We start from the raw sequence: 25,648 nt of genomic DNA on the forward strand, positions 1-25,648 counted from the left end.
TCTAGTCTGCGCTCTCGGGGTCTCCCATGCCTCTCCTTATATAGTCCAAGGAGAGCGGCGATTACAAGGGTGAATATGAGTAGTTTACATGATAGATCTAATTTGTTAACATAATTATAAGAATCCAACTCTCTATAATTACATGTGTGCCATCCTTATTCGTTAGGATTCTGTACTATCTACTTAGGACTTTGCCTTGTGTTGGGATTTTATCCTATCTGTTCAAAACTTTGGCTTGTCTCTTCTATTTTAATAATATATTTGCCATATTTTTAGTTCTAGAGTCCTTCTCGTATTAGACCTTCCAAAAAACTTCATGATGACTGAGTTCAGAGACTCTAGGTAGGAGACGATTCCAAAGAGTGGGCCTTACACGTCAATCGTTGCGTTGAGAGTCCACGCGCGACCGCTATCCTGAGGGAAAATCGGATCCGCAGATTACGCCTTTGGCCCAGTTCGGCTCGAGTGTCGAGAATGTGGGCCACCCACTAATTTAGAATTTTTTAGAATACTTGTTTTCTTGATTTATTTTAATTCTAGAAAAGTCTAGATCCAATATTTTAAACCACGAAAAGTATCCTAAAGGTTCCAAAAATTGTAGGAAACATCCTAGAAGTCTATTAGAACATGAGGAATCTAAATAAAATATTTTGAGCCCATAAAAATACTTTAGAGCCTTCTAATTAATATAAATAGCTCTAAGAAAATGAGAATAATTGCTAGAAAAAATCTGGTAAATGCTCGGAAGAACCAATGATAGAGAATCACATTTTTAAGCTTTTGAACTCATGAAACACCAAAAGCACACACAAGCTCGTTTAATTTTATAAAAATAAATAACTACTTTTCCTATGTTAAATTACTTTTAGAATAAATTAAGCTTGGCAAAATTTTACAATTACATGAAAATCTTTGCATTAATTATTCTTTCTATTCACATCCTAAAATTTTAAACTTTTAGGGTGTGACAATTTTAGAAATTATTTGAGAAAAAACCAACTTAATAACCATAAGTCGGAACACACAAGTTTATTTTTTTGTTTATGCAATGGCTCTTCCAAAGCTTTGAGAAGCCTAAAGAACTCCATAGCATTCAAAGTTGGCTCATCCTTAGTGTTTAATTAGGTTAAAGTTCTGGCTGCATATCTTCAAGCATGTTGTCCATCCTATCGATGCCTACTTTATCATTCTCTTCTTCTATTACAACTACAGTGTATTTCTCGTTGTGAAACACCCATATTTCATAATCTTCACAAAACATTTTGACATAGATGTTTACTCACTGTGTTGTCAAATAACTTCGAATACAATGATGAGTGTTTTATATTTTCTATAGGCAGACATGTAATAAACCCACCCAAAAAGTGACCGATATAGCATGGATTTATAATGAGCTTATAGGGATCGAACAAAATTTCGATAGCATATAACCCCATTATTCTCCAACTGCATGCTCGAATATGGTGCAATGGAGAATAACGTGTGTTCTGCCATAGAAATTTTGTTTGAACTTGCTCGTCGTCATAAATATTGAGCTATATATGTCACTCAAAGGTGGTAAAAAAAGAAGAATTTTGGACTCGCAAATCTCACAACAAATGACACATGTGACTAGTGCCGGGCCATATAAGCCACCGAAAAATAAGTTACTTTGTTTTTGGAGGCCATTAGCAGCCGCTGAAAACAATCATGCGAGGGTTATTTTTGGCAGTTATACTGCTACCACCGAAAAAATAATGTTTATTTTTTTTGCGCTGAACTCCCGACAAAATGGAGCCGTCGAAAATAACACTAAAGCCATCAAAAAAGTTACTTTCGATGGGAAATAATTACTTTCAGCGGTTCTTAGCTAGTGGCTTAGCTAATGGGTGGTCTAGGTGAACCATGGCATGTATACCCTAAGTCAGCTCACAGGACCACCAGTAATATATTTTGTGCTTGATGTTTAGACTATTTTATATTATATTTGCATTCCAATAATGTATGCACTTGTGGACGTCAATGTTAAATCTATAGTTCCATATGTATACCAAATTAGTATGAACTATACTAAATTATTTATAAAAAAATTCTTATAGCATAGGCCTGATTAAAAAAAATTGGCTACGTCAATGTTCTTGGCTACCGAAAGAAGATATTTTAACTTTCAGTTTTGAAGGAAAACTTAATTAGTACATAAGGCAAAGCATCAGCATCCCTTATCGGTCGGCGTGATCATATCGATGGTGCAGCCAAACGATTACCAGAGCGCTGCAGGAGTGAACCAGGCACAGGGGGCCGGGGCGTTCGTCTCGAAACGTACAGGCACAGGCATCGTCAGGGCAGGCTAGCGCACACTTGTTATCCAAGGTCTCTTGGCCAGGCGTTATAAAGGTGGTGTGGTCGTCATCGCATTTTGTGTGGTGTACTATTTCGCGGAAGCTTCCTATACGTCTTTCCAGGGACTGTTTCGATCAATTCATGGGCACCCCATATGCATGCATGATTCTCGTATGTGGCGGCATGCATGCATTGTAGCTCTTTGGTGGCGCAGCCCTCCTGCTACTCGACAGAAAAAAAAGAAAGAAGAGGGTGTGTCCGTCCGGCCACGCAGTGGTTCAAGAGACAGACAAAAAAATGTCTATATAAAACAACAAAAAAAACAACAAAGCTGCTGGCATACATTTTCGCCACACTACAGCTGTTAACATCGTTTTTAGCAGCTACTGATGAGGAGTTTTTAAATGGAACCAGAGGCCAAACTTGCAGATATGGCAGTGGAAGGAATAATTAATACTGGTGTATCTTGAGGATGGCTGATATCTGGTACAGATAGATATCACATTATTAAATACCAAAAACATGTATGAAACCCTGACACAAAACCAAGGGGCTAGCCTTTTTTTTTCCTTCTTCCTACAAAAGAGAGCGAGGGGTCTAACCATTTCTCTCCCCCACTAGTATCTCCACACCTGCAGTGACACAACAACACCCTGCCGGCACATTTTGCTGTGTGTTGCTCTCATCAGTCGTCGTCGCAGCCTACCTAGCTAGCCCAGCTAGCTAGCTGGCTTTTGGATCTGATCTGCTGCCAAATTCCCCAGAGTGCCTGCTGCGCAGATCGGTCGAATTCCAAGCAGGTTTGTGGCCTGCAACCTGCTTTCTGTTGCTCCCGGCTATATATGTGCGTGCGATCTGTGGATCGATCGTGTCGTGTGTGACAGATCTGAATGGATTATGGGTGGTCAGGTCTTCATCTGCCACCGGAATGGCATCCTGCTGGGCCGTATGGCTTGATCCATACACCAACACGATCCTGCCATTTTCATGCTATGGACATGGATGGGGTGTAGAGGAATCCTCAACAATGCCCTATATATACGCAGCACTACTCTCCTTATTCCAGCTCCTTAGTTCCAGTAGGTGGATCTTTTGGTTTTAAATAATAAAAAACGAGAATTCTATTAATTTCTTCCCTGTGCAAGTAGTTCTTGGATCCATCTATGGGGAGCGAGTACTGTCGTACGCGTGTGTTAATCTTTCACTTCTTCGGGGTTTAATTTCCGGTACAAGGAAATATACTATTCTTTTCTGTAGTGTTTCGATATATTAATTTTCATGAATTTCATCTTCTACATGCTTGTGGTGGTGTCCATCTCCTTGAGCAGTGTGCTTACATATATATGCGCAATATAATATGACCACACCAAGAAGCTAAGGTTTCTCTTGCTGACTTTATAACGCAGGAAGGGGTTGTCGTCACGGACTGCTAGGCTCAATCCCTTCAAGCCAGCGACCATCTCAGCTTCTTGCCCAAGTGCAGCCTGCAGTTCCAGTTGTTCTTCCTCCAGAGAACAAGGACTCGTCCCGTACGTACGTGTGAGTGCGATGACTCCTCCCGTGTCAGAGCCAACTAATCCACCGCAATTGAAGGATCCCGTTGTCGTCGACGTGAGTGTGACTGCTTCTAAGAGCAACGATGATGCCCAAGATGATGTGTCGTTAGTAGGGTTGGGTGGCACTGGCAGCAGCACATCCGCCACTGACAAGAATAGGTTGCTGCAAGTAGCAGACCCACCAGCACCCATGAAAACCTCTGGCGGTGTCGATGTGAGCATGTCTCGCATGAATGATGACCAGGGCGATGTGCTAGGATTGAATGCCTTCATGGCAAAGAAGAGGCTGCTTTCAACACATGCTGCCTCTTTGGCCGCAGATGCCGATGCTGAAGAAGAGGCAAAGGCCGCCGCGAGGAAGAAGACACGGCTTGGTTGGGGTCAGGGCCTTGCAAAGTATGAGAATCGGTACAATAAGAAGGATTATGAGAACACACATAAATTTTTAGCTCATGATGGAGCCACTCGTGAAGCTGCTTCTTCTCACGGATCATGTACGCCGCCACCAGGTGAAGCAATACAAACTAAAACCTACCACAGTATGACAATATTGACATCTCTATGTTATGCATGTGTGTCTCAAGAAATCATGTTCACGCGTGTGCTTAACAAATCTCTTTGGTTTCCCTCCTTGTGTACCCTGTAGGACGAAGCAAAGGTCGCCATGGCAAAAATAAAAGCTTGGACATGGCAGAAATGAGGGTTTCCCGAGCTACTACTGCGTCTGCATTCTCCAAATGGTCTAGTCCACTAACAGGTGACCGCATGCTGTAAACTTGCCCGTATAATTAATATATAGCACCTGACCAATGCCGGTCAGGCATCTTTTTATGAGTTTTATTGATGAAATTGCGGTGAATTTCATCCTGCAGGAGATCTCAACGATTCTGGGAAGAATGGAAGCATAGGCAGCTTGACTGGAAAAGTTGTTTTTCCTTCTGAAGTGTCTGGTTCCTGTGGCAAGCATAGCCCCACACCTGCAGGTGATGACCACATGTGTATATACACATGCCACTACTGTTACAACTGATCTTAATTGATTCATATGTTTCTGCATGTTTGTATTCCATTCTGCATGTAGATAGCTAGTGTAGGCCACATTCTAGCAGGAGATGTGTACGTGAGATACGTATAGGCTACTTAAGTTCTAGCTGATATGTCGTGTGATGCGATGTTGTCATATGAAGCGATGGTATGGTGTTGGGAGAAGTGGCCGAAATGCATGGAAGAATGGTGTGTGACCTGCTCATAGTTGAGATGGAGTAGGAGTCAAGACACAAAGTGATTTTGTGGTAAAATGTGTGGCTTGCATGCCCCATGCATCTTGCATTAGAGTAGGTGTTAGAAATATAGGCATTTTCTGTATTATTTTAATTCCATAAATTAACATTATGATGATGACATATAATAGATAATTAAACATGGAAAACGTGATCTCAAAAATATCCATAACAATATGGATCATGAGAACACAAAGCATATGAAGCATGTAAATCATATAAATAAAATAAGCATATAAACATGGTTCATGGATTATTGCGAAATAACTGGAAATAAACAGATAACAATATAAACAGCATGACTGTAAAATTAAGACAAACAGATTTATCATATTACTAGTATGACCAGGCATCAGACACGTCATGATATAATACGACAAAACAGGTTGGATAAATTTATGGCTATAAATAAAACAGCAGGTATGAACATATATAATTTGCAGAATGGAAAACAGTAAGGAGATGAATTGATCATACCCTGCCATGCGCTCCGAGGATCTAGATCCTTGTCCAACTTCACTTGTCATGACAGCAGGAAGAAGACTTTGGGCAGTCGCGTAGACGCTCCCCAAAAACCTAATTGCCGATCCCTCGTGCAAGGTCTCGAACGGCAAGGGCTCCGGAGGCACCTGCCCTCTCGCTTCTCTGTGCGCGCAGAGTCACGAGATGGAAATACCCTCACTCGGCTGCTGGACTGTGTTCTGAAAGAGTTATCTCTCGTGTACCGAATGACAGGGGTGCTCCTCTATTTAACCTCTCGCAGAGGGAAGCTGAAGGAGAACGGTCGCCGAGTCACGCCAAGAGTCGGCCAGCTCTAGCCGAGTTATGCCATGAGTCGGCCAGCTCTTGCCGAGTCACGCCATAAGTCGGCAGCTGAAGGAGAAGGATCACTCGGCTGGCTGACGAAGAGACAGGGTCACTCGGCAGACGAAGAGACAGGGTCACTCGGCTGACGCGGTTAGTGAGTGCTAAAAATTAACACAACCACACCACGCCCGCTCGCCTGCCTGCCTGCCTGCCTGCCTCGCCTCGCCACGCCACGCCCGGCCCGGCCCGGCCCGGCCCGGCCGGCGGTGGCGGTGGCGCGCGCGCGCGCGTGTGGCACGCCCTTGTCCATTTCTTGACTTCTCAAGATAAGTGGAATAAATCCCACCATATAAGTCAAGGCAAAAGACCCTTGAACTTCCAATGTGGTACTATTGGTATTCTCCACCATTACACACCATAGAGTTTATTCAATAAATGGGCCAAGCCCATAAAAGATCCAACAATCCCCACCAAACTCTAGGGTTTGTAATGATGAAGTATCAGAATCACAATCCTTTGATATACCAGTGTTTCGATGGAGACTGTTAAGTTGAACATCCATCTAGAATAAGAGTTTCACTCATTCACAACTGAACAATGGACTATGCCTTGAATTGACAGTTTTGTGCGAAATAAGATTCACTCAAATCCTTTGCTGATACTAGGCTGCAGAAGGGTATTCCCGCTGTTTAGAAGCATATAAGTCTTACTTCAGTGCCTTTCATGAGTATTTAGGGATTACCCAAATCCCATAGACTGTGACTAGCAGTCTGACTCATATAGGTGTATTCCTCAGAAGATGTTCTGTAGGACAACATCTCACCTTTATAAGACTCTTGGAATACATTAAGGTAAAAACCATCCTGCCTTACAGATAGGAAAGATGTGCATCAGAAATGAGTTAAAGAAGGGATCTTTCCTCACAATCTACTCCTAGCTTGTTTCTCCACTCTACTTCACGGGATCTCCGATCACATAGAGCAGGTTACCACTAGAGTAGATCTCACATGGGTCTCATACCCATTTCCCTCGATGCACTTTCTATCACATTGCGTGATAGACCCTTAGTGAATTGATCTGCCAGATTATTCGATGTGTGGACATAATCCACAGTAATAACTCCGGAGTTTTTCAACTTTCTGACAGATTTCAATCTCCTCTTAACATGCCTTGTAGACTTCATGTTATTCCTAGAACTGTTAACCTTTGTAATCACCGTTTGGTTGTCACAGTTCATGGAAATAGCCGGTATTGGTTTTTCAACCACCGGTAAGTCCAATAGGAAATTACGAAGCCACTCAGCCTCAGCCCCAGCAGTGTCTAATGCTGCGAGTTCTGCTTCCATTGTAGACTTCGTTAAGATAGTCTGCTTGCAAGACTTCCAGGAAACAGCGCCACCTCCAAACAGAAACACATATCCGCTTGTGGCATAAAGCTCATCAGCATCAGAAATCCAGTTGGCATCACAATAGCCTTCCAGCACTTTTGGGTTTCCGGTATAATGAATACCGTATGTCATAGTACCTTTCAAATAGCGCAACACTCTCTCAAGAGCACGCCAGTGATCATCTCCTGGTTTCGACACAAACCGACTTAGCTTACTCACATCATAAGAGATGTCTGGCCTTGTTGCACTTGCAAGGTACATGAGCGAGCCAATGATCTGGGAGTATGTCAATTGATCCCTTGCTATTCTCTGATTCTTTCTTAATAGCACACTGGGGTCATAAGGTGTTGGAGCAGGATCACAGTCACTAAAACCAAAGCGACTCAATACCTTTTCCACATAATGGGATTGTAACAAAGTTACCCCACCATCAGCTTCTCTAACAAGCTTGATGTTTAGAATGACATCAGCCTCTCCCAAATCTTTCATCTCGAAATTGCTCGATAGAAGATTTTTAACTTCCTCAATCACATTGAGATTTGATCCAAAGATCAAAATGTCATCAACATAAAGGCACAGCATAACAGACTCACCCCCACCATACCGATAGTATACACACGTGTCAGATTCATTTACAACAAAGCCAGCTGCTGTAAGAGTATTATCAAATTTTTCATGCCATTGCTTAGGTGCTTGTTTTAGGCCATACAATGATTTTATCAACCTGCACACCTTGTTCTCTTGACCATCCGCAATAAACCCTTCTGGCTGATCCATATAGATCTCCTCATCCAACTCTCCATTTAGGAAAGCTGTCTTAACATCCATCTGATGAATGATAAGACCATAAGAGGCTGCCACGGCTATTAATGTGCGAATTGTAGTCAATCGAGCCACTGGTGAGTAGGTATCAAAGAAATCTTCACCCTCCTTTTGGGTATATCCTTTGGCCACAAGCCTTGCCTTGTACCTCTCGATTGTACCATCAGGCCTAAGTTTTTTCTTGAAGATCCATTTGCAACCTATAGGTTGACAACCATAAGGACGGTCAACGACCTCCCAAGTTCCATTAGACATAATAGATTCCATCTCACTCCTTACTGCTTCCTTCCATAAGTCAGCATCAGGAGAGGAATATGCCTCACTAATGGTAGTTGGTGTGTCTTCCACAAGGTACACTATAAAGTCATTACCAAAGGATTTTGCAACCCTCTGTCTCTTGCTCTTTCGAGTGACTATAGTGTCATCCTCCTCAGGGACGTGCACATGAGAATCCTCAGCATGATCTATAGGAATCGACAGTTCGTGCTCATGGGGAATTATAGTCTCGTGACTTATATCACTAGGTGTATTCTTCATGGGAAACTCATTCTCAAAAAATGTTGCGTCTCTTGATTCCATGATAGTATCAATATACATATCAGGCACATCAGATTTTATAATTAAGAACCTATACCCAGTGCTGTGAAAAGAGTACCCAAGGAATACACAATCAACGGTTTTAGGCCCAAGTTTACGCTTTTTGTTGATTGGCACATTCACTTTAGCCAAGCAACCCCAAGTGCGCAAATACGAGAGATTTACTCTTCTCTTTTCCCATTCCTCAAATGGAGTGATCTCTTTGTTCTTTGTTGGAACTCTATTCAGGACATGACATGCTGTCAAAATCGCCTCACCCCACCATGCCTTGGATAATCCCGCTGTACTCAACATGGCATTCACCAAGTCTGTTAGAGTGCGGTTTTTCCTTTCAGCAATCCCATTGGATTGTGGTGAGAATGGCGGTGTCCTCTCATGAATAATACCATGTTCCACGCAGAACTCATCGAACACATTAGAGAAATATTCTCCACCTCGATCAGACCTTAATCGTTTTATTTTCCTCTCAAGTTGGTTCTCAACTTCAGCTTTATAGGCCTTAAAATAATTGAACGCTTCATCTTTGTTTTTAAGAGATACACATAACAAAATCTAGTGGAGTCATCTATAAAAGTGAGAAAGTATCTTTTACCACCTTTGGTCAAAATTCCATTCATCTCGCACAGATCAGAATGAACAAGTTCTAGAGGTGCCAAACTCCTCGCCTCAGCAGCCTTGTGTGGCTTGCGGGGTTGTTTTGATTCAACACACACATGGCACTTAGACTTTTTGACCAAGTTAAATTTAGGAATTAAATTTATATTTGCTAACCGCATAAGACAGCCAAAGCTTGCATGACAAAACCGTGAATGCCATAGATCTGACTCATCAGAAAAATTAACAGAATTCACCAGTTTATTACACACATCATGCAGTGATAAGCGGAACAAGCCTCCGCAATCATATCCTTTACCAACAAAGGTACCATGTTTCGACACAACACATTTATTAGACTCAAGAACAACTTTATATCCATCTCGACATAGCATCGAAGCGCTAACGAGATTCTTCTTGATAGAGGGCACATGCTGCACGCTCTTCAATGGCACCGTCTTTCCCGAAGTAAACTTCAGAATGACCGTACCAACACCAAGAACATGAGCACGCGACCCATTTCCCATCAACAAGGCGCCAGACCTCCCGACCTGATAGGAAGTGAACATAGAGGCATCAGCACACACATGAATGTTTGCACCACTGTCCATCCACCACTCAGGTGAATTACAGACTGAAAGAACAAATGGTAAAGAATTACCATACCCAGATGTTCCTTCTTCAGTTTCAGTGGTTACAACATTAGCTGATTTCTTGTCTTGAGTGAACTTGCGATCAGGGCACTCTCTTGCCCAGTGTTGATCACTGCCACAGACAAAGCATCCTCCCTTTCCCTTGTTATTGTTGTTCTTCTTTTTAAACTGTGCTGTATGAACAGGTTTATTCGCGTTCTCTTGTTTGTTCTGGTTTTTCTTCTTGTTAAACTTGCGGAAGTTTCTCTTCTGCACCACATTAGCAGTAGAGGTCTCAACACCTTTTCCACTGTCCTTTGTTCTAGCCCTTTCCTCAACATCAAGAGTACCAATGAGCTCTTCCACATTGAACTCTTGTCTCTTATGTTTGAGAGAGGTAGCAAAGTCCTTCCAAGAAGGTGGTAACTTGGCGATTATACCGCCAGCCACAAACTTGTCAGGCAAAGGACAAGGAAAAAGTTCGAGTTCTTTAGCTAGTGCCTGAAACTCATGAGCCTGTTCCACTACAGATCGGTTCTCAACCATCTTGTAGTCATACAGCTGCTCCATGAGATACAGCTCACTACCAGCGTCAGTTACTCCAAACTTTCCGACAAGTGCATCCCACAGCTCTTTCCCTGTGGGAAGGATGATATAGCTTTTCTGGAATTTAGTATCCAGTGCGCTAATTACTGCTCCTCGAAAGAGGTTGTCTTCAGCCTTAAACTTAGCCTCATCCTCAGGAGGTAAGTTTGCAGGCTTGCCCTCAGCGGCATGAAAACAAGACATTGCAGTTAGCCACAATTCCATTTTAGCTTTCCATATCAAGAAGTTTTTACCATCAAAAGGATCAGGCTTTAGCACAGCAGCAAAACCTCTGACAGAAAAATGCCTAACATTAGGTTTTTGGATTGTTAGAAATATAGGCATTTTCTGTATTATTTTAATTCCATAAATTAACATTATGATGATGACATATAATAGATAATCAAACATGGAAAACGTGATCTCAAAAATATCCATAACAATATGGATCATGAGAACACAAAGCATATGAAGCATGTAAATCATATAAATAAAATAAGCATATAAACATGGTTCATGGATTATTGCGAAATAACTGGAAATAAACAGATAACAATATAAACAGCATGACTGTAAAATTAAGACAAACAGATTTATCATATTACTAGTATGACCAGGCATCAGACACGTCATGATATAATACGACAAAACAGGTTGGATAAATTTATGGCTATAAATAAAACAGCAGGTATGAACATATATAATTTGCAGAATGGAAAACAGTAAGGAGATGAATTGATCATACCCTGCCATGCGCTCCGAGGATCTAGATCCTTGTCCAACTTCACTTGTCATGACAGCAGGAAGAAGACTTTGGGCAGTCGCGTAGACGCTCCCCAAAAACCTAATTGCCGATCCCTCGTGCAAGGTCTCGAACGGCAAGGGCTCCGGAGGCACCTGCCCTCTCGCTTCTCTGTGCGCGCAGAGTCACGAGATGGAAATACCCTCACTCGGCTGCTGGACTGTGTTCTGAAAGAGTTATCTCTCGTGTACCGAATGACAGGGGTGCTCCTCTATTTAACCTCTCGCAGAGGGAAGCTGAAGGAGAACGGTCGCCGAGTCACGCCAAGAGTCGGCCAGCTCTAGCCGAGTTATGCCATGAGTCGGCCAGCTCTTGCCGAGTCACGCCATAAGTCGGCAGCTGAAGGAGAAGGATCACTCGGCTGGCTGACGAAGAGACAGGGTCACTCGGCAGACGATCACTCGGCTGGCTGACGAAGAGACAGGGTCACTCGGCAGACGAAGAGACAGGGTCACTCGGCTGACGCGGTTAGTGAGTGCTAAAAATTAACACAATCACACCACGCCCGCTCGCCTGCCTGCCTGCCTGCCTGCCTGCCTGCCTGCCTGCCTGCCTGCCTGCCTGCCTCGCCACGCCCGGCCCGGCCCGGCCGGCGGCGGCGGCGGCGCGCGCGCGCGCGTGTGGCACGCCCTTGTCCATTTCTTGACTTCTCAAGATAAGTGGAATAAATCCCACCATATAAGTCAAGGCAAAAGACCCTTGAACTTCCAATGTGGTACTATTGGTATTCTCCACCATTACACACCATAGAGTTTATTCAATAAATGGGCCAAGCCCATAAAAGATCCAACAGTAGGATCATGTAGTCATTCTTGGTTGAGTAGGATGTTGGCCAATTGTTATCTCTTGCATGTACTCTTGAGTCTATAAATAAAACAAAAAAATAGCGTGCTGGTAGAAGCAAAAGGTCGACCAAAAAAGTTTGCTAGCTTTTGCAGTTATGCTCCTTAATTTCTGTTTGCATCCACCAGCTGAGTGAGTGTTTGTGATAAACACTTGATAAAGTGAGGAGTGATTCCAACAATTGGTATCAGAGAGATTTAGTGTTCCTGTCGTGATGACAAGGATGGAGAATTGTACACACCCCTAGGCAAGTGCAATAGTGGTGATAACAAAGATGAGTTATGGTTTCGACAACCCGACGACATCGACGACGACGAGGCTCCCGGTCTTGGTTTTGACAAGGATGAACTACACGACGTGGGCGGTAAGAATGAAGTTTGTACTGCACTATTGGAATCGGGCGTTTTGCCGAGTGCCTGAGGCACTCCGCAAAGCCTGGAAAACACTCGGCGAAGTCTTTGCTGAGTGTGACACTCGACAAAGAGAGCTCGACAAACAGTACATCGGCAACAACTTTTTTGCCGAGTACTTTTTATCGGACACTCAACACTTTTATAATTGTGCCAAAATGGTACATGTAGGTCTACATAGTTTAAGAACATACCACAAAAAGTTTGGTTGAGCAAAGAAAAAAATAAAAATATAATTTGCCGAGTGTCCAGGAATGACACTCAACACAGCAAGCTCTGCCAAGTGTTAGACGTCGGACACTCGGCAAAGAGGCTTCTTTGCGTGTCAAAGCCCAGCGCTCGGCAAAGTTAACGGTCGTCAGCTTTAGATGACCACTGACGGCTTTTTGCCGAGGGCCGTTGTTTGCCGAGTGTTTGGCACTCGGCACAGGTTTCTTTGCCGAGTTTATTTCTGTGCCAAGAGTCATTCTCTCGATAAACGCGGTCATTACCGAGAGCAGGACTTTGCCGAGTGCGGCACTCGACAAAGACTTCTTTGCTGAGTGCCCGACAAAAAGCATTCGGCAAAGCGTCGAGCACTCGACAAAGAGCCAGATTTCGGTAGTGCTGCGAACCAACGATGCATAGGGTGCTATTGTTCATGGGACTACTGAGGCTATCAATGACGGCATGGACCAACTAGCCTTGTCCATTATATCCCAAGCTATCGTTGACGAGATGCTGCTATGCGTCATCGAGGAGACCATGGAGAAGTATGTCACGAAGATGTTGCAAGCTGTCTCCACCATGTTTATCAATGTTACTTTGTCGATGGTGTTGTTCAATGACATCAACAAGATGACAATAATGAAGGAGGCAATTTGGTCACTGAAGGTGCATGAAGAGCTACACAAGGGATGAGAGGTCCATGTAGATGAGAAACGGCTCCTCATGGCTACACTTGGCCATGGTTGTGGCCACCGTGAATGGCGCAAAGACAAGAGCAAGGTACAATGCTACAACTATCAAGATTTTGGACATTATGCTTGGGAATTCCCTAAGAAAGAAAAGGGGAAGGAGGAGGAAAAGGCTTTGTACGTGCAAGATTAAGCCAGCGATGAACCTAGTCTTCTCTAAATTTGTTCAAGGTTGGAGAATCGAGATTAAGAGGGAAATTGTTAAAACTAATCTTGATTCATATGTTTCTGCATGTAGCTAGCTAGTGTAAGAGTAGGCTGCATTCTAGCATTCTAGCTAGTTAAGTTCTAGCTGATATGATGTGAGATGCGATGTTGCCATATGACGCGCGCGATGATATGGTGCTGTGGGAAGTGGCCAAAGTGCATGGGAGAACGGTGTGAGACTCAATCATAGTTGAGAACTTGAGATGGAGTAGGAGTCAAGACACGAAGTGATTTCCTGGTAGAACGTGTGGCTTGCATACCTCATGCATCATGCATTAGATTAGGATCATGGAGTCATTATCGGCTGTATGGGTTGTTGTCTCTTGCATATACTCTTGAATCTATAAATAAAACAAAAAACGGTGTGGTACGGTGGTAGAAGCAGACTTGGACCAGAAAAGGTTTGCTAAGCTTGTTTAGTTCTGTTTATTTGTGTGTTTGCGTTCACCAGATTGAGTGTTTGTGATAAACACTTGCTAAAGTGAGGAGTGATTCCAACAACTGTCACTCAGCTCAAATTACCTGGATCTGAATTCTGATATATATATATATATGTTTCTGTGATCATTACTACAATTTTTTTGTTTTGTGATTTTCAGCTGTAGGCAGCAGCAGTCCTGGCGGTAGCAGCTTGGTCATTACTGAAAAGGTACTTTGCTCAGCAGCTGTTGTGCCTTCTTCACCTCAGGGACGCAGTACTGCTAGTCTGCCACCAGGTTGACACATCTAAACTTTTGTTAGCCTATATATACGTACGTACTGCTCATATATGTTTAGGAGTTTATGAAATCGCTGTAATTCCCTACCAGCAGGAGATCGTGGAAGTATCGACAGCAAGAATTTGACTGACAAAGGTAGTCCGCCACCAAATGACTGAGTCACACTTGCCACTATTTCCATCATATAACAACTCGATCAGATGTTTCCATCATATAACATCAGGAGATCAGATGTTTCACACTTTATTTTCTGTTTGATTTCATAGCTGCAGTGGACAACAGTGATCCTTGCATTAGCAGTTCAAGCATGATGACAGTAATGGCGGTGGTGCCTGATCAGCTTACATCCTCTCAGCGATGTGATCCACCAACAGGTAACGGGGTGTTCATTTGCATGTTGCAACTAGTAATACATCAAAGATTTGTCATCATGCGATAACCAGTTTTTACTATAGTTATCTGTGCACTATACAGTATACGTATACATGTCATATTATATGATTTTGACAATGATAATGCATCAGTTGTATAGATGTTTTACACAGCTAGTACTGCACCTCATAAACTTTTCTGGTTACTGTTCTTTTATTTTTGGATGCAGATAAAAAAATTAACCATGCCTTTGAGTTCAATTTTATGTCTTGCTATTTCTGCATGTGTTCAGACTTCAGATACATTCTTGATTTTTTTTTGTTTGCTATTTTTTGTGGTCAGATACATTCTTGATGTAGAATGACTGATGCTGGAATTTTATAATATATCTTCCCATTATCTAGACAACTATCACATGTCAACATTTGATAACTTATAAATAAAGTGTGACAATAACCATATATACTGCACCATAGAGATTTATCGAAACACTGATTCTCTGTTTACCTTTCGATTTTGTTAAATGTATGTGACTCGATCAGATACTCATATTGATTACCTACATATATATCTTTGAAATCATGTGCACTCTTTTCCTCATGTTTTATGTCTCACTATACTGTTCTCTACAACTTGCTTTTGGAGGAGAATAGCTTTATTTTGTTGATGAATCAAGTCAGGAGTTGCAAGCATGTGTTTTTAGACCATTCTTATTGGCAAATCCCTTTGTTCTTCAGGAATTCTTTTTATTTGAGATATGTTCACAAACTTATCCATACAAACTTCTAAAACACCACCACAAAGCTACAGAGGCCAGATAGCACTCAAATCTGGTACACCCGCCCTACACCGGCCATACGAAAGCTTTTTTCGTGATGTTCTGCACAATAGAAACAAGGCTAGGTGTTGCTCCATTGAAGATGCAAGCATTTCTATGCTTCTAGATCCACCAAGCCACCAATATCACCAACGAATTAAAACATTTTCTTGATTGTTTCTAAACTATAGTTTCTCTCCGCCATTCTTGTAAATTATTAACTCGAGACCCCGAAGAAAGATGAGGCAAGTTAACCAACCCCAAAATCTCAAACCAAATACTCCTCACAAACATACATGAGATAAGTAAAAGTTGGACGTCTTCCTCCACCTAATTATAAAGAACACAACTTTCTATATGATCTAACCCATGAAGTGCCAGTCTATCGATCATCAAACAATTGTTCATAGTAGCCAGCGACATGAAAAACTTGCACCTAGGAGTGGCCCAACTGTGCCAGGTCTGATTTGTTGGCTCAAAGAGGATTGACCCCATGAAAAAAGCCCGATAAGTAGATCTAGAAGAGTATGATCTAGACGGTTTAAATGCCTAGTCATGCTGATCATGCACTCTAGCTAGCAGAAAAAATCCTTCCAACAAATCCCAAAGCCAAAGAAAGTCTCTTAGAACCTTGACCGAGAGCTGCCTTGGTGTCTTGAATCCATTGAAGATCAAAGAAAGCTTAATGTACTGTACATCACCCGGTCATGCGCTTAAGGACAATAACCACTAAAACAGGCACCAAGACTACCAAAAAATGAGATTGAATCCATTTGTCTGAGAAAAACAATGTATTGGAGACATCCCCAATTGTAGTGATAACCAAAGCAGCAAATAAGGCAGCAACCCTAGGATGCACTTGTAGCTATAAATCATGCCACCAGCCATAGGGTGGTGTCTTCTTCTTGCACAACCATCTCAGGTTTAGAGCCCACCGACCTAAGAGTTTCTAAATTATGAATTCCAAGACCACCAAGATCATACTCGCTCCCAATCAACAAGGCAATGACCTCCTGACATCTTTGTGACCTTTTCAGAGGATCCCTATTCTGATCTTGTCAATGCCCTTAAGTACCCATTTAGGACAGTGCAAGGCAATAAAATGATATATAGGGGCAATAGTTAGCACAAATATAAATAGAGTTGTCTCCTAGCTGGATGAACTATGACAATTTTCTAGCTAGGTAAATGATCAACAATTTTGTCAATGAGGGGAATCCATTCACTATTAGTAATTTTCTCACCGACAAAGTTAGTCCCAAAAATTTGCAAGGAAAATCAACGATATTTCATGACATTAAATCTTGAATTAACATCTGTTCCTATAGATGACATTGAATGGGTATCATAGGGCATTTAAAAAAATTGGTGACGCATCCCAAAGGCATCCCAAAAATCCATTGAATTTCCTTTAGCACCCCTAATTCCTCCAAGGTTTTAGATTCCATAGAATTCCACCACATCATTAGCATATAGCGAAATTTTTTGATCTCCCACCCTTCACAATAGCTTCTGCAACAAAGCCAGGCTCACCAGCTTTTGTAACTAGAGAATTAAGTACATCGATCACTAAGATGAACGACATGGGGGTAAAGGGTCCCCCTCCATAAGCCCACTCTGACAAGTAACCAAATTACTTGGTTCTCCATTCACAAGCATCTAGGTGGAAGAAGATCTCAACATCTTGGAGAGCATAATACATCATGCTGGATTGAAACCCAAGTGCCTCAAAACTTCTAGGAGACGGAATTAAAGACTTTGTGAACATAAAGCATGTTGCGCAGTCTAGGCTCCTTTTGTTTGTGGAGAGCCCTAGTTGTTTGTTGAGCCATAATGAAACTATCAGGAATAGATAAACCCCTGACAAAAGCAGTTTGGTTAGGAGAAACTATATTTTCTAGCCTAGATGCAAGCCTATTTGCCATCAGTATATTGATGACCATGGAGAAGCTATATATTAAACGAATTGGACTTTATTTGATGGCCAGAGCATTGGTAGTCTTAGGTTAGAGAGTTACAAACATAGAATTTAGAAGATAAAGGTTTTTGGCATTGCCCTACATAACCCATCCAACGATGGCCATGAAATCAAACTTGATACATGCCAAGCTTCTTTATAAAAACATCATGTGTAATCGTCCAAGCCTGGGGTTTTATCCTTTGTCAAGGATTTGATTGCATCCCAAATCTCATCTTCAAGAAAAAGTTGCTCCAAGTCCCCAAGGTTAATAGGGGAACATGAATAGATGGCAAATTCAAGGTGAACTCCCATAGCCCTGTAATCCCAAGAAGGTTATTAAAATACTCCCAAACAGCTCACCTTTTTCCTCCTGGTTCACAAATAATTAATCATCAACCTTCAACTTCGCTATAATTTTTTCCCTTTTCTCCAATGAGCATGATGTCAAAAATAAGAAGTGTTGATGTCTCCTACTTTTACACATTTATATATGGAGTGGGTCTAGGCCATGGTTCTCTCAAGCGATAATAGCCCCAAAGAATGGTGCTTGAGTTGATGGCGCAGCCGCTCTTCATGGGCAGAGAGGGCATAAGAATCAATCGCAATCTCTAACTTGTGTAAAATCACCTTGACCTATAATAGTTGTTGCCTATTGTTCCCCACTTTTCGTTGGCTCCAAGATTGAAAATCTCTATCAAGTCTTTTTTACTTATCTGCAAGCCTTTTCACCGGGCAAGTTGACACCAACTATTGATCCCAGGACTTGGCAAACTTCTCAAGAAATCCTTCCAACTTAGGCAGGAAACATTCAAAATGGAAACATTGTTTGCCATGCATGAGGTCATGAAGCTCCAAAAGAAGGGGGTAGTGGTTTGAGATCAAGGATGCTGCAATTTGTAGAAGTAATCGAGCAAAGCATTTTCCCTATTAGCGATGGCAAAAACTCTATCCAAGTGGACTAGAGTAGGGTTCTCTCGTTAGACCAATTAAACCTCATGTCCAATTGCTCAATTTCCTTCAAATCCAGGCTATTAATATAGTGCCAAAATCTAACCATTATTACTTTGTTGAGATGCTCATTATTCTTGCCTTTAGCCCGATAAATAGGATTTAAATCTCCCCGACATCCCAAGACCCAAAGAAAGCACTACAAATGTTGTGAAGCTCTTGCAGAAACAAACATTTTTGAGCATTAGATTGGAGGCCATAGGTACCAGTAGGCAACCATGGAGAGCCTTCAGTGCTGTCAAACTGAACCAACATATAATAATTATCAATTCTAAAGTTAGACATCCGACAAAGGTTACCTCTCCGAGCCAAAAGATATACACCTCGAGTTCTATCAGTTGGCAGCACAATGAAATCGGTGAACTAACACCCAACATTAACATCACCATTATGTGAGAGATCACCTCTTTTTTAGTTTCTTGAAGACATAAAAATTCTGGTCTACTAAAATTAACCAACAACCTAACATCATCGCAATGAGATCTCCTGTTTAAACCCCTCACATTCTAGGTTACATTTTTGACAGATTCATTGATGCAAGGAAGAGAAAACAACTAATCGAGGAACCACACCCATTAGGAGTCAACTGAAGAATCCTCGATAACACCTCCACCTCCTGAAGACCCTTAGCTTGATCTGCTCCAGAATAGACCACCAAAACAAGGCGACGACTAATGTGCAATCACACCTTATGTGCAAGCATCCAAGCAAACATTGTGGTCTGTTGGATCATTATCAAACCATATATATAATTGTGGTTTGTTAAGGTTTTTTTATAAATCTACACGAGCCCGTGGAAGGCATTGTGTTAAATCTCACATACGGTTGGATCATGATCAAACGGACAAGGAGTCTCGCTTGCACATAAGGCCTGATTGTACATTAGTTATCGCCCACAAACAAAGTTGCAAGAGCAGTAATATGGGATTGAGAGAGGGGCTCTGCTTGACATATCCATAATCATACCATGGTCTCAGCTATACACCACAACAATTATAACACTGAATTTGCTTGCTCTTATGTTGGTTTTCAAAACAATGATGCAAGTATGTGGATATATCTATATGTATTAACTAATTTTGCCTTAGTATGATAGTTTCATACTGTTTATGTCTTACTATTTCCTGCAATATAATTTTTTGAGGTGAAATTAAGTAAAAAATTTATGCAATTGCTTTAGCTTTTGTTGCTACAGCCCAGATATATGTTTATAAGGCCCCGTTTGGTTTGAGGGACTAAAGATTAGTCCCTCCATTTTAGTCTCATTTAGTTCCTAAATTGTCAAACTGTAGGACTAAAACTGGGACTAAATTGATTTAGTCCCTAGTCCCTCAATATGTGGCTAAAAGGGACTAAACCATATTAATTCCATATTTGCCCCTCATTTAGTTCGATTGTATTGATAGCAGGAGAATGTTAAAGAACATTTTAGTCTTCTTATAAGTCATTTAGTATATTCTTACTATTTTTAGTCCCTAGAACAAAACATGTTAGAGACTAAACTTTAATCCCCTAACTAAACTTTAGTCTCTAGACTAAAGAAACCAAACATGGCCTAAGTTTATGAAATTACTATAATTTCTATCCTTACCTGTAGGAGGCATTGATGATCGCCCAAATATGAACAACTTGACTGAAACCATTATTGTCCCTAAAATGTCTGTCGTCCCACGCAAAGGTAGCTCACCATTGGCAACTGATTTGTACACTTTCTAATAATGCATATAATATGACACCTAACCAGATGTTTCAGTGATTAATTAACAAATTTTTTGTGTGATTTTTGAGCTGCAGAGGACACCAGTGATCCTTATATTAGCAGTTCAAGCATGACGGCAATTGTGGTGTCTAAGCTTGGTTCCTCTACGGGATGTGATGCACCACTGGGTAACTACACATTGATTTGCATGTCAAAGATTTTTCATATTATCCTTGCGATTGCAATTGTGACAGTGATAATGCATGAACATGTAGAGCTGTTTAACACACTACATCACCACATAAACATTTTTGCTTGTTCTTTTACTTTTGGATGTGGATAGTAGAAAATTTTGATTATACCTTTGAGTTCCTGGTGATTCCATCCTCCAGTTTTATGTCTTGCTATTTTTACATGTGTTCTAGGATGTGAATATTATTTTATTGTAGTGATAGATGTTTGCAGCCATATGTGTTTTTCTTGTAAGTTTAGTGGCCTGGTACACATTCTCCATATAAGGTGGCTGAAGCTGCAATATCTCTCCATTATCTAAAAACTTATCACATGCATGTCAACATTTGTTAACCAATAAACACTGGTTATGCTTGTCATTTGATTTTTGTAAATATAGCATGCATGTAGGTAGGCCAAATATATGTTTATGGGATGATCAAGTTTGCTTGTTCTGTTTAGAACATGACTCGACCGTACTGCAGTGAATATGTGGTTAAGATTCATGAAATATATAACTAGATGTTATAACACTGATTTTGCTTGCTCTTGTTTCTTTTTTGAGACATCAATGCTGGTATATGGATATCTATATTGATCAATATACTATAGTGTTTATTGCGTTTTTGTCCTGTTTTATGTCTACTATTCCACCAATTTGTTCCTAAGGTGAAAGTATAAACCCATGTAATTCCAATTCATTTTAGCTCCATTTTTTCGAATAATGTCAATATAGTGACAAGATGCACATAATGCACACTTTTGTGCTTGGAAATTGACCTATCCAGAAATATAGGATATTGATTGTTGGTTTAACAAAATATACTATGACTGCTTAGTTTTGTCCATATTATGAATGATATAACAATTTTATAACATTTAGAGATGTTCTGAATTCAATGGAAAAGAATGGCTTATCATAATGGTTGTAATCCCTTCAACATTTGGCCATATGGCACTTTATCCGTAATTTTAGTTTATCTTGATGTGTAGTGAACTCGATGGAGACGATTTTGATGTTTTCCATATATATTAGAATTTAAGTTAGTTTATGATAACTAAGATCTTGTGGTGTAAATATATGGCTCTTTAAGTACCAGCTTACTATATGTTGTCTTCTTGATTTAATGAATGAGAAAGAAAGACATGTTTGTCATCATATATTTATTGTTGAACTTGTTACCTAAACATGCAGTGAAAAAATGATGTCACATATATCCTAACATCCATGGAATAGAACATTTCATGTGAAAAAGGATGATTTGCAGTACATAATATAAGGATTTTTGATTGATAATCTATAGTAGTAATATAAACTAAAACATACCCTATGACATGTGTTACTATAGTTCTGCAAAGTGGAACCTTGAGACTATTTATAAGGTACACTCTTCAAAGCAGTGTCATACTTAATTTACTTAAATATGATTGCCTTGCAAGAAATTACATTATTTAAGTAAAAAATGGTACAAATGCAGTTATAGCAAATTACGATCAAGGGCACAAAGTAAAACACATTTGTGCCCTTGATAACTTGAATCAGTTAATTTGATAAGTTTTTAGATTTTTTTTACTATCCTCTTGTGCTAAATCGATCATTACTGTTACTTTAATTCTATACATAGAATTTCAAACCTTGCATATAAACGACCATTGTTTTCTCTAATTTATTCTTCCTGATATCCTATTTTGTTTTATAAAGCAGGTGAAAGTAGCACTGAATTGACAAATGCTCAAGATATTCCACAGAAAGTCATTTCAGAAGGTAAGCACAATAATGAGGCAGTTTGCATCACAAAGTCTTGGTCTAAGATGAAGGAAAATGTACCACAAAGTGTTCTCATTGCAAACCTTGGCGACCAAGGAAATTGTGTGGTTAGTGGATCATGTGGACAGGATACCTTGAAACTAATAACTTCACTTGATGAGAGTTGTGCTAAGGTAGCAAATGGTACAATTAATGGTGCCGAGATCCGAAGTGGAGCTAAAACTCCTGAACTCGGTTCTTCAATGAAGGGATGCAATGATGGTGGTAAGAATCATTCATGGAAAGCACCAGAAAAGAAGGTGGCCAACTCAAATATTGATGATGGTAGAAAGGCCCCATCAGATATGAAAACCCTTAATAGCAAAGGCAAACCTTGCATTGATTTTCATGCTGCATTTGTACAACATATGATGCAGTTAGATGAAGAAACGGATACAGACTCAGAAAAAACTGAAGACATGTTCATAGGCAGGGAGGGAAATAATCACTTGAGCTGCGAAGTGAATTCAAAGAAGCGGATAGAAGGAAATGATCTCAATGCATACATGGAAAATCCTACAAAGGGTAGCAGTTTCTGCATTGCCACTAATAATGGTGCTGTAGTAAGACATAATCTTATGCAGCGACCAAGGGCTTCAGGAGCTCTGTATACATACTCAAGAGCTAAGGAGTGCAATGGTATTAATTTGTGTCGCAATGTGACTTGTCAGAAGGGTAAAGGTGTTATCCAAAGGCCTGAAGTAGTGAATGATCTCAATGCAGCTCCTATGCAGATCTCAGATGGAGCACCCAAGACTAACCAGCATCTGCCATCAAGTTCTGGTGGTGCTGCCTTGGACATAGTTTATGGAAACTCTTCTTACACTGCAATGGATATAGATCTCAATGTACCTCTTGATGTGACACCCCAAGACCTTGAGAACAGTCATGCTGAAGCTTCTTCCATGGGTCCCAGTGATCCTCACCAGGCAACACATAACGTACCACAAACTACTCAGCCGCAGACTGCTAATCAACCAGCAGCCTCCATTATGCTTTTTGGTCGTGTCATCTATGAAGCCCTGTCCACTGGTACAGCAAACCGTACTCCCAATCTGCAGGGAAACCAGGCTGTTGTCCCTTCGAGGAACATGCCGTCCACTACTACTAACATTTGGAGAGGTGGCCAAGCATATGCTTCATGGGCTACTACCACTAGCCTTTGGAGAGGCAATAGTGTCTCAAACAACCAGCAAGGCCGGCAGCAGCAAGCAGTGTTGTCAAATTACAGAATGCCGCCTTACGGTGGTTCGACGGCGGCTAATGGTGCAGCAGCAGCGGCGGTGGCGGCGGCGGCGCTACTCCAGCCTGGTAGCAGTGCGGCACTTGTCAACCTGTTGAACCAGCATAGACAGCAGGGTCTAGTAAACACTACTTCTCCATACAGCATAATGAGAGGTGGTGTACCCGTGCCCTCTCATCTGATAGCAGGAAGCAGTAGCAATAATGGCTCCAATTCGGTCCAACAGCAGCAGTGGCCAATAATCCCTATCCTGGATACAAGTAGACTGGTGTTCGGCTACCCTTTCTACTACCCTGCAGCCACTGCAAACCAAGCTCCTCCCGCTACAGCTACTGCCATGCCAACTACTGGAACAAATAATGGAGAAGGCGCATCAACAAGCAGCAATAGGTAAGCAGACAACTCAAACTAACCAAACTTCTCTCTGTTCTTCGTCTGCGTGTGTAACACTGTTTCTTTCATGCTATTGTTATAGGGCTCCATCAACGGCGGCAGAAAGAGGGAGAGGATGGAATTCATGGCTCTCACTTCGCCGCAATTAGTCAAAACATGTAGTGCAAGGAAGCACTACTCATGTCGCCGCCCAATAATGTTCTTATCGGTGGCTGCAACGGCGATGTGTTATCAGCTCTATGTTATTGTCATTGATTATGGCTAGCGCTATCGTACTTTGGTTGTTTAAATTAGTTGCTTTGCTCTCGGTGGGAGCTGAAACCCATAGCCTTCATTTATCTCTTTGCTGAAACTGAAACTAAATTCCGATGTATAACTTGGTTTTAAATTTCCTGTCTCCTAGTCAAAAATAATAATAATAATTATTGCTCGTTGCTTGGTGATGAAATAGTGAGACCGGTTTACAGTGAGTTAATTGGAGCATGGATGAAACCTGTGTGATTGTATGTTCTTATTTAGATTTTGTATCCAGCATTCAGAATGTGGTTTTATTAGCTTGATGTCCTCTTTTAATCAAGAAAGTCTGCACATGTAGACGTTCGCATGGTATAGGCATTTGATGAGTTTACCCTGTGATTGATCCTTGATATACAGTAATTTGATAGGGGTTTCCACTCTCGGTACCCTCCCAGGCCAAACCCCCCTAACCAAAGCCCTCTACTCTGCTTTGCTCCGCTGATTGAAGGCTAGTTTGGGAGCCACGATTGAAGGGGTTAGAATCCTAAACCCAAGGGCTAGAATCCCCTTTTTATTCAAAGAGTTTAGGATTTACGGTTTAGGTTCTAGCCCCTACAATCCACCCCGGTTTTACGCTTCACAAACTAGCCCTAAGTTAGACCTCTGTCCTCTGTTGTAGTAACTGTCATATGATTTTGTATTTTGGAATTGCGATCTGGGATGTAGAAACCTTTGCAATGCTGGGTGATAAGACAATGGCGATGTCCCCTAAAGTTCTCAGGGGCAGGGGAGTTCGTGGTTACTTTCCATGGAGCTTATCACAGCAGGTTCAGTCATGGTGAGTGGCCTAAGTTAGCCTCCATGGGAATCTCCCCTTTTTATGTTGCAGAGAGCAATGTAGAACAATGCCTGACTCATTAAGTCGTTGTATTCTACTTTTTTTCTGACTCACTGCTTAGTCAACTATGCCTGCTCCAATAATGTATTAATGTGGCCCTATTTTTATCACTAGATTTGTGGAACTAGATATACCTTAAACATGATTTATTAGGAATGGTATATGGTGGAAAGAAAAAAAATTCTTTTTTGGTTTAAACATTCAATTGTGGAACTTGATCAGCAGCAATACTCTTTCGTGTGTTCACTCTATAAACAAATTTTAACATGTTCCAGATCATATATAATGCTTCGACGTTAGTGTTTTTTTCACTTGGCAATTGCTTTCCATGGTGACTCGCATCTAAGTGCATACTGCTGCAGATGGCAAAAAGCCCATGTCCTCCTGAATTTCGGTGGTCCAGATCTTAGTAACCGAGAACTGGCCACGTTCCTCGTTCCGAGAACATTCGTTCCGTTTCGGAATTG

The 25,648-nt window shown here is 41.2% G+C and overlaps 1 protein-coding gene across 4 annotated transcripts; it reads left to right on the top strand.

Moving 5' to 3' along the window:
* Positions 1–2,750: 2,750 nt before the first annotated feature.
* On the top strand, positions 2,751–24,521 carry LOC103646647 (uncharacterized). Of its 4 annotated transcripts, none has more exons than XM_023301630.2 (11): positions 2,751–3,119; positions 3,726–4,384; positions 4,522–4,632; positions 4,748–4,858; positions 14,397–14,513; positions 14,610–14,651; positions 14,783–14,890; positions 20,271–20,351; positions 20,468–20,560; positions 22,309–24,043; positions 24,129–24,521. In XM_023301630.2, exons 2-11 carry the CDS (start codon positions 3,868–3,870, stop codon positions 24,193–24,195), a joined length of 2,982 nt encoding a protein of 993 aa, XP_023157398.1. In that variant the 5' UTR covers positions 2,751–3,119; positions 3,726–3,867; the 3' UTR covers positions 24,196–24,521. The 4 variants fall into 4 exon arrangements, with proteins under 4 accessions (XP_023157398.1, XP_020403943.1, XP_020403944.1 ...); XM_020548354.3 differs by having other exon boundaries at positions 2,869–3,119; positions 22,306–24,043; XM_020548355.3 differs by lacking the exon at positions 20,271–20,351 and having other exon boundaries at positions 2,881–3,119; positions 22,306–24,043.
* Positions 24,522–25,648: the final 1,127 nt, after the last annotated feature.

The sequence above is a fragment of the Zea mays genome, chromosome 2 (genome assembly GCF_902167145.1).
Source record: "Zea mays cultivar B73 chromosome 2, Zm-B73-REFERENCE-NAM-5.0, whole genome shotgun sequence".
Taxonomy (NCBI): Eukaryota; Viridiplantae; Streptophyta; class Magnoliopsida; order Poales; family Poaceae; genus Zea; species Zea mays.

Excerpts from the sequence above, each read along its gene's own strand:
- LOC103646647 (XM_020548354.3), top strand. The coding sequence starts at position 3,868 with ATGACTCCTCCCGTGTCAGAGCCAACTAATCCACCGCAATTGAAGGAT. Across the intron at positions 20,352-20,467 it reads GTCTGTCGTCCCACGCAAAG|AGGACACCAGTGATCCTTAT; the intron begins GTAGCTCACCAT and ends TTTGAGCTGCAG. Across the intron at positions 20,561-22,305 it reads GGGATGTGATGCACCACTGG|CAGGTGAAAGTAGCACTGAA; the intron begins GTAACTACACAT and ends TGTTTTATAAAG.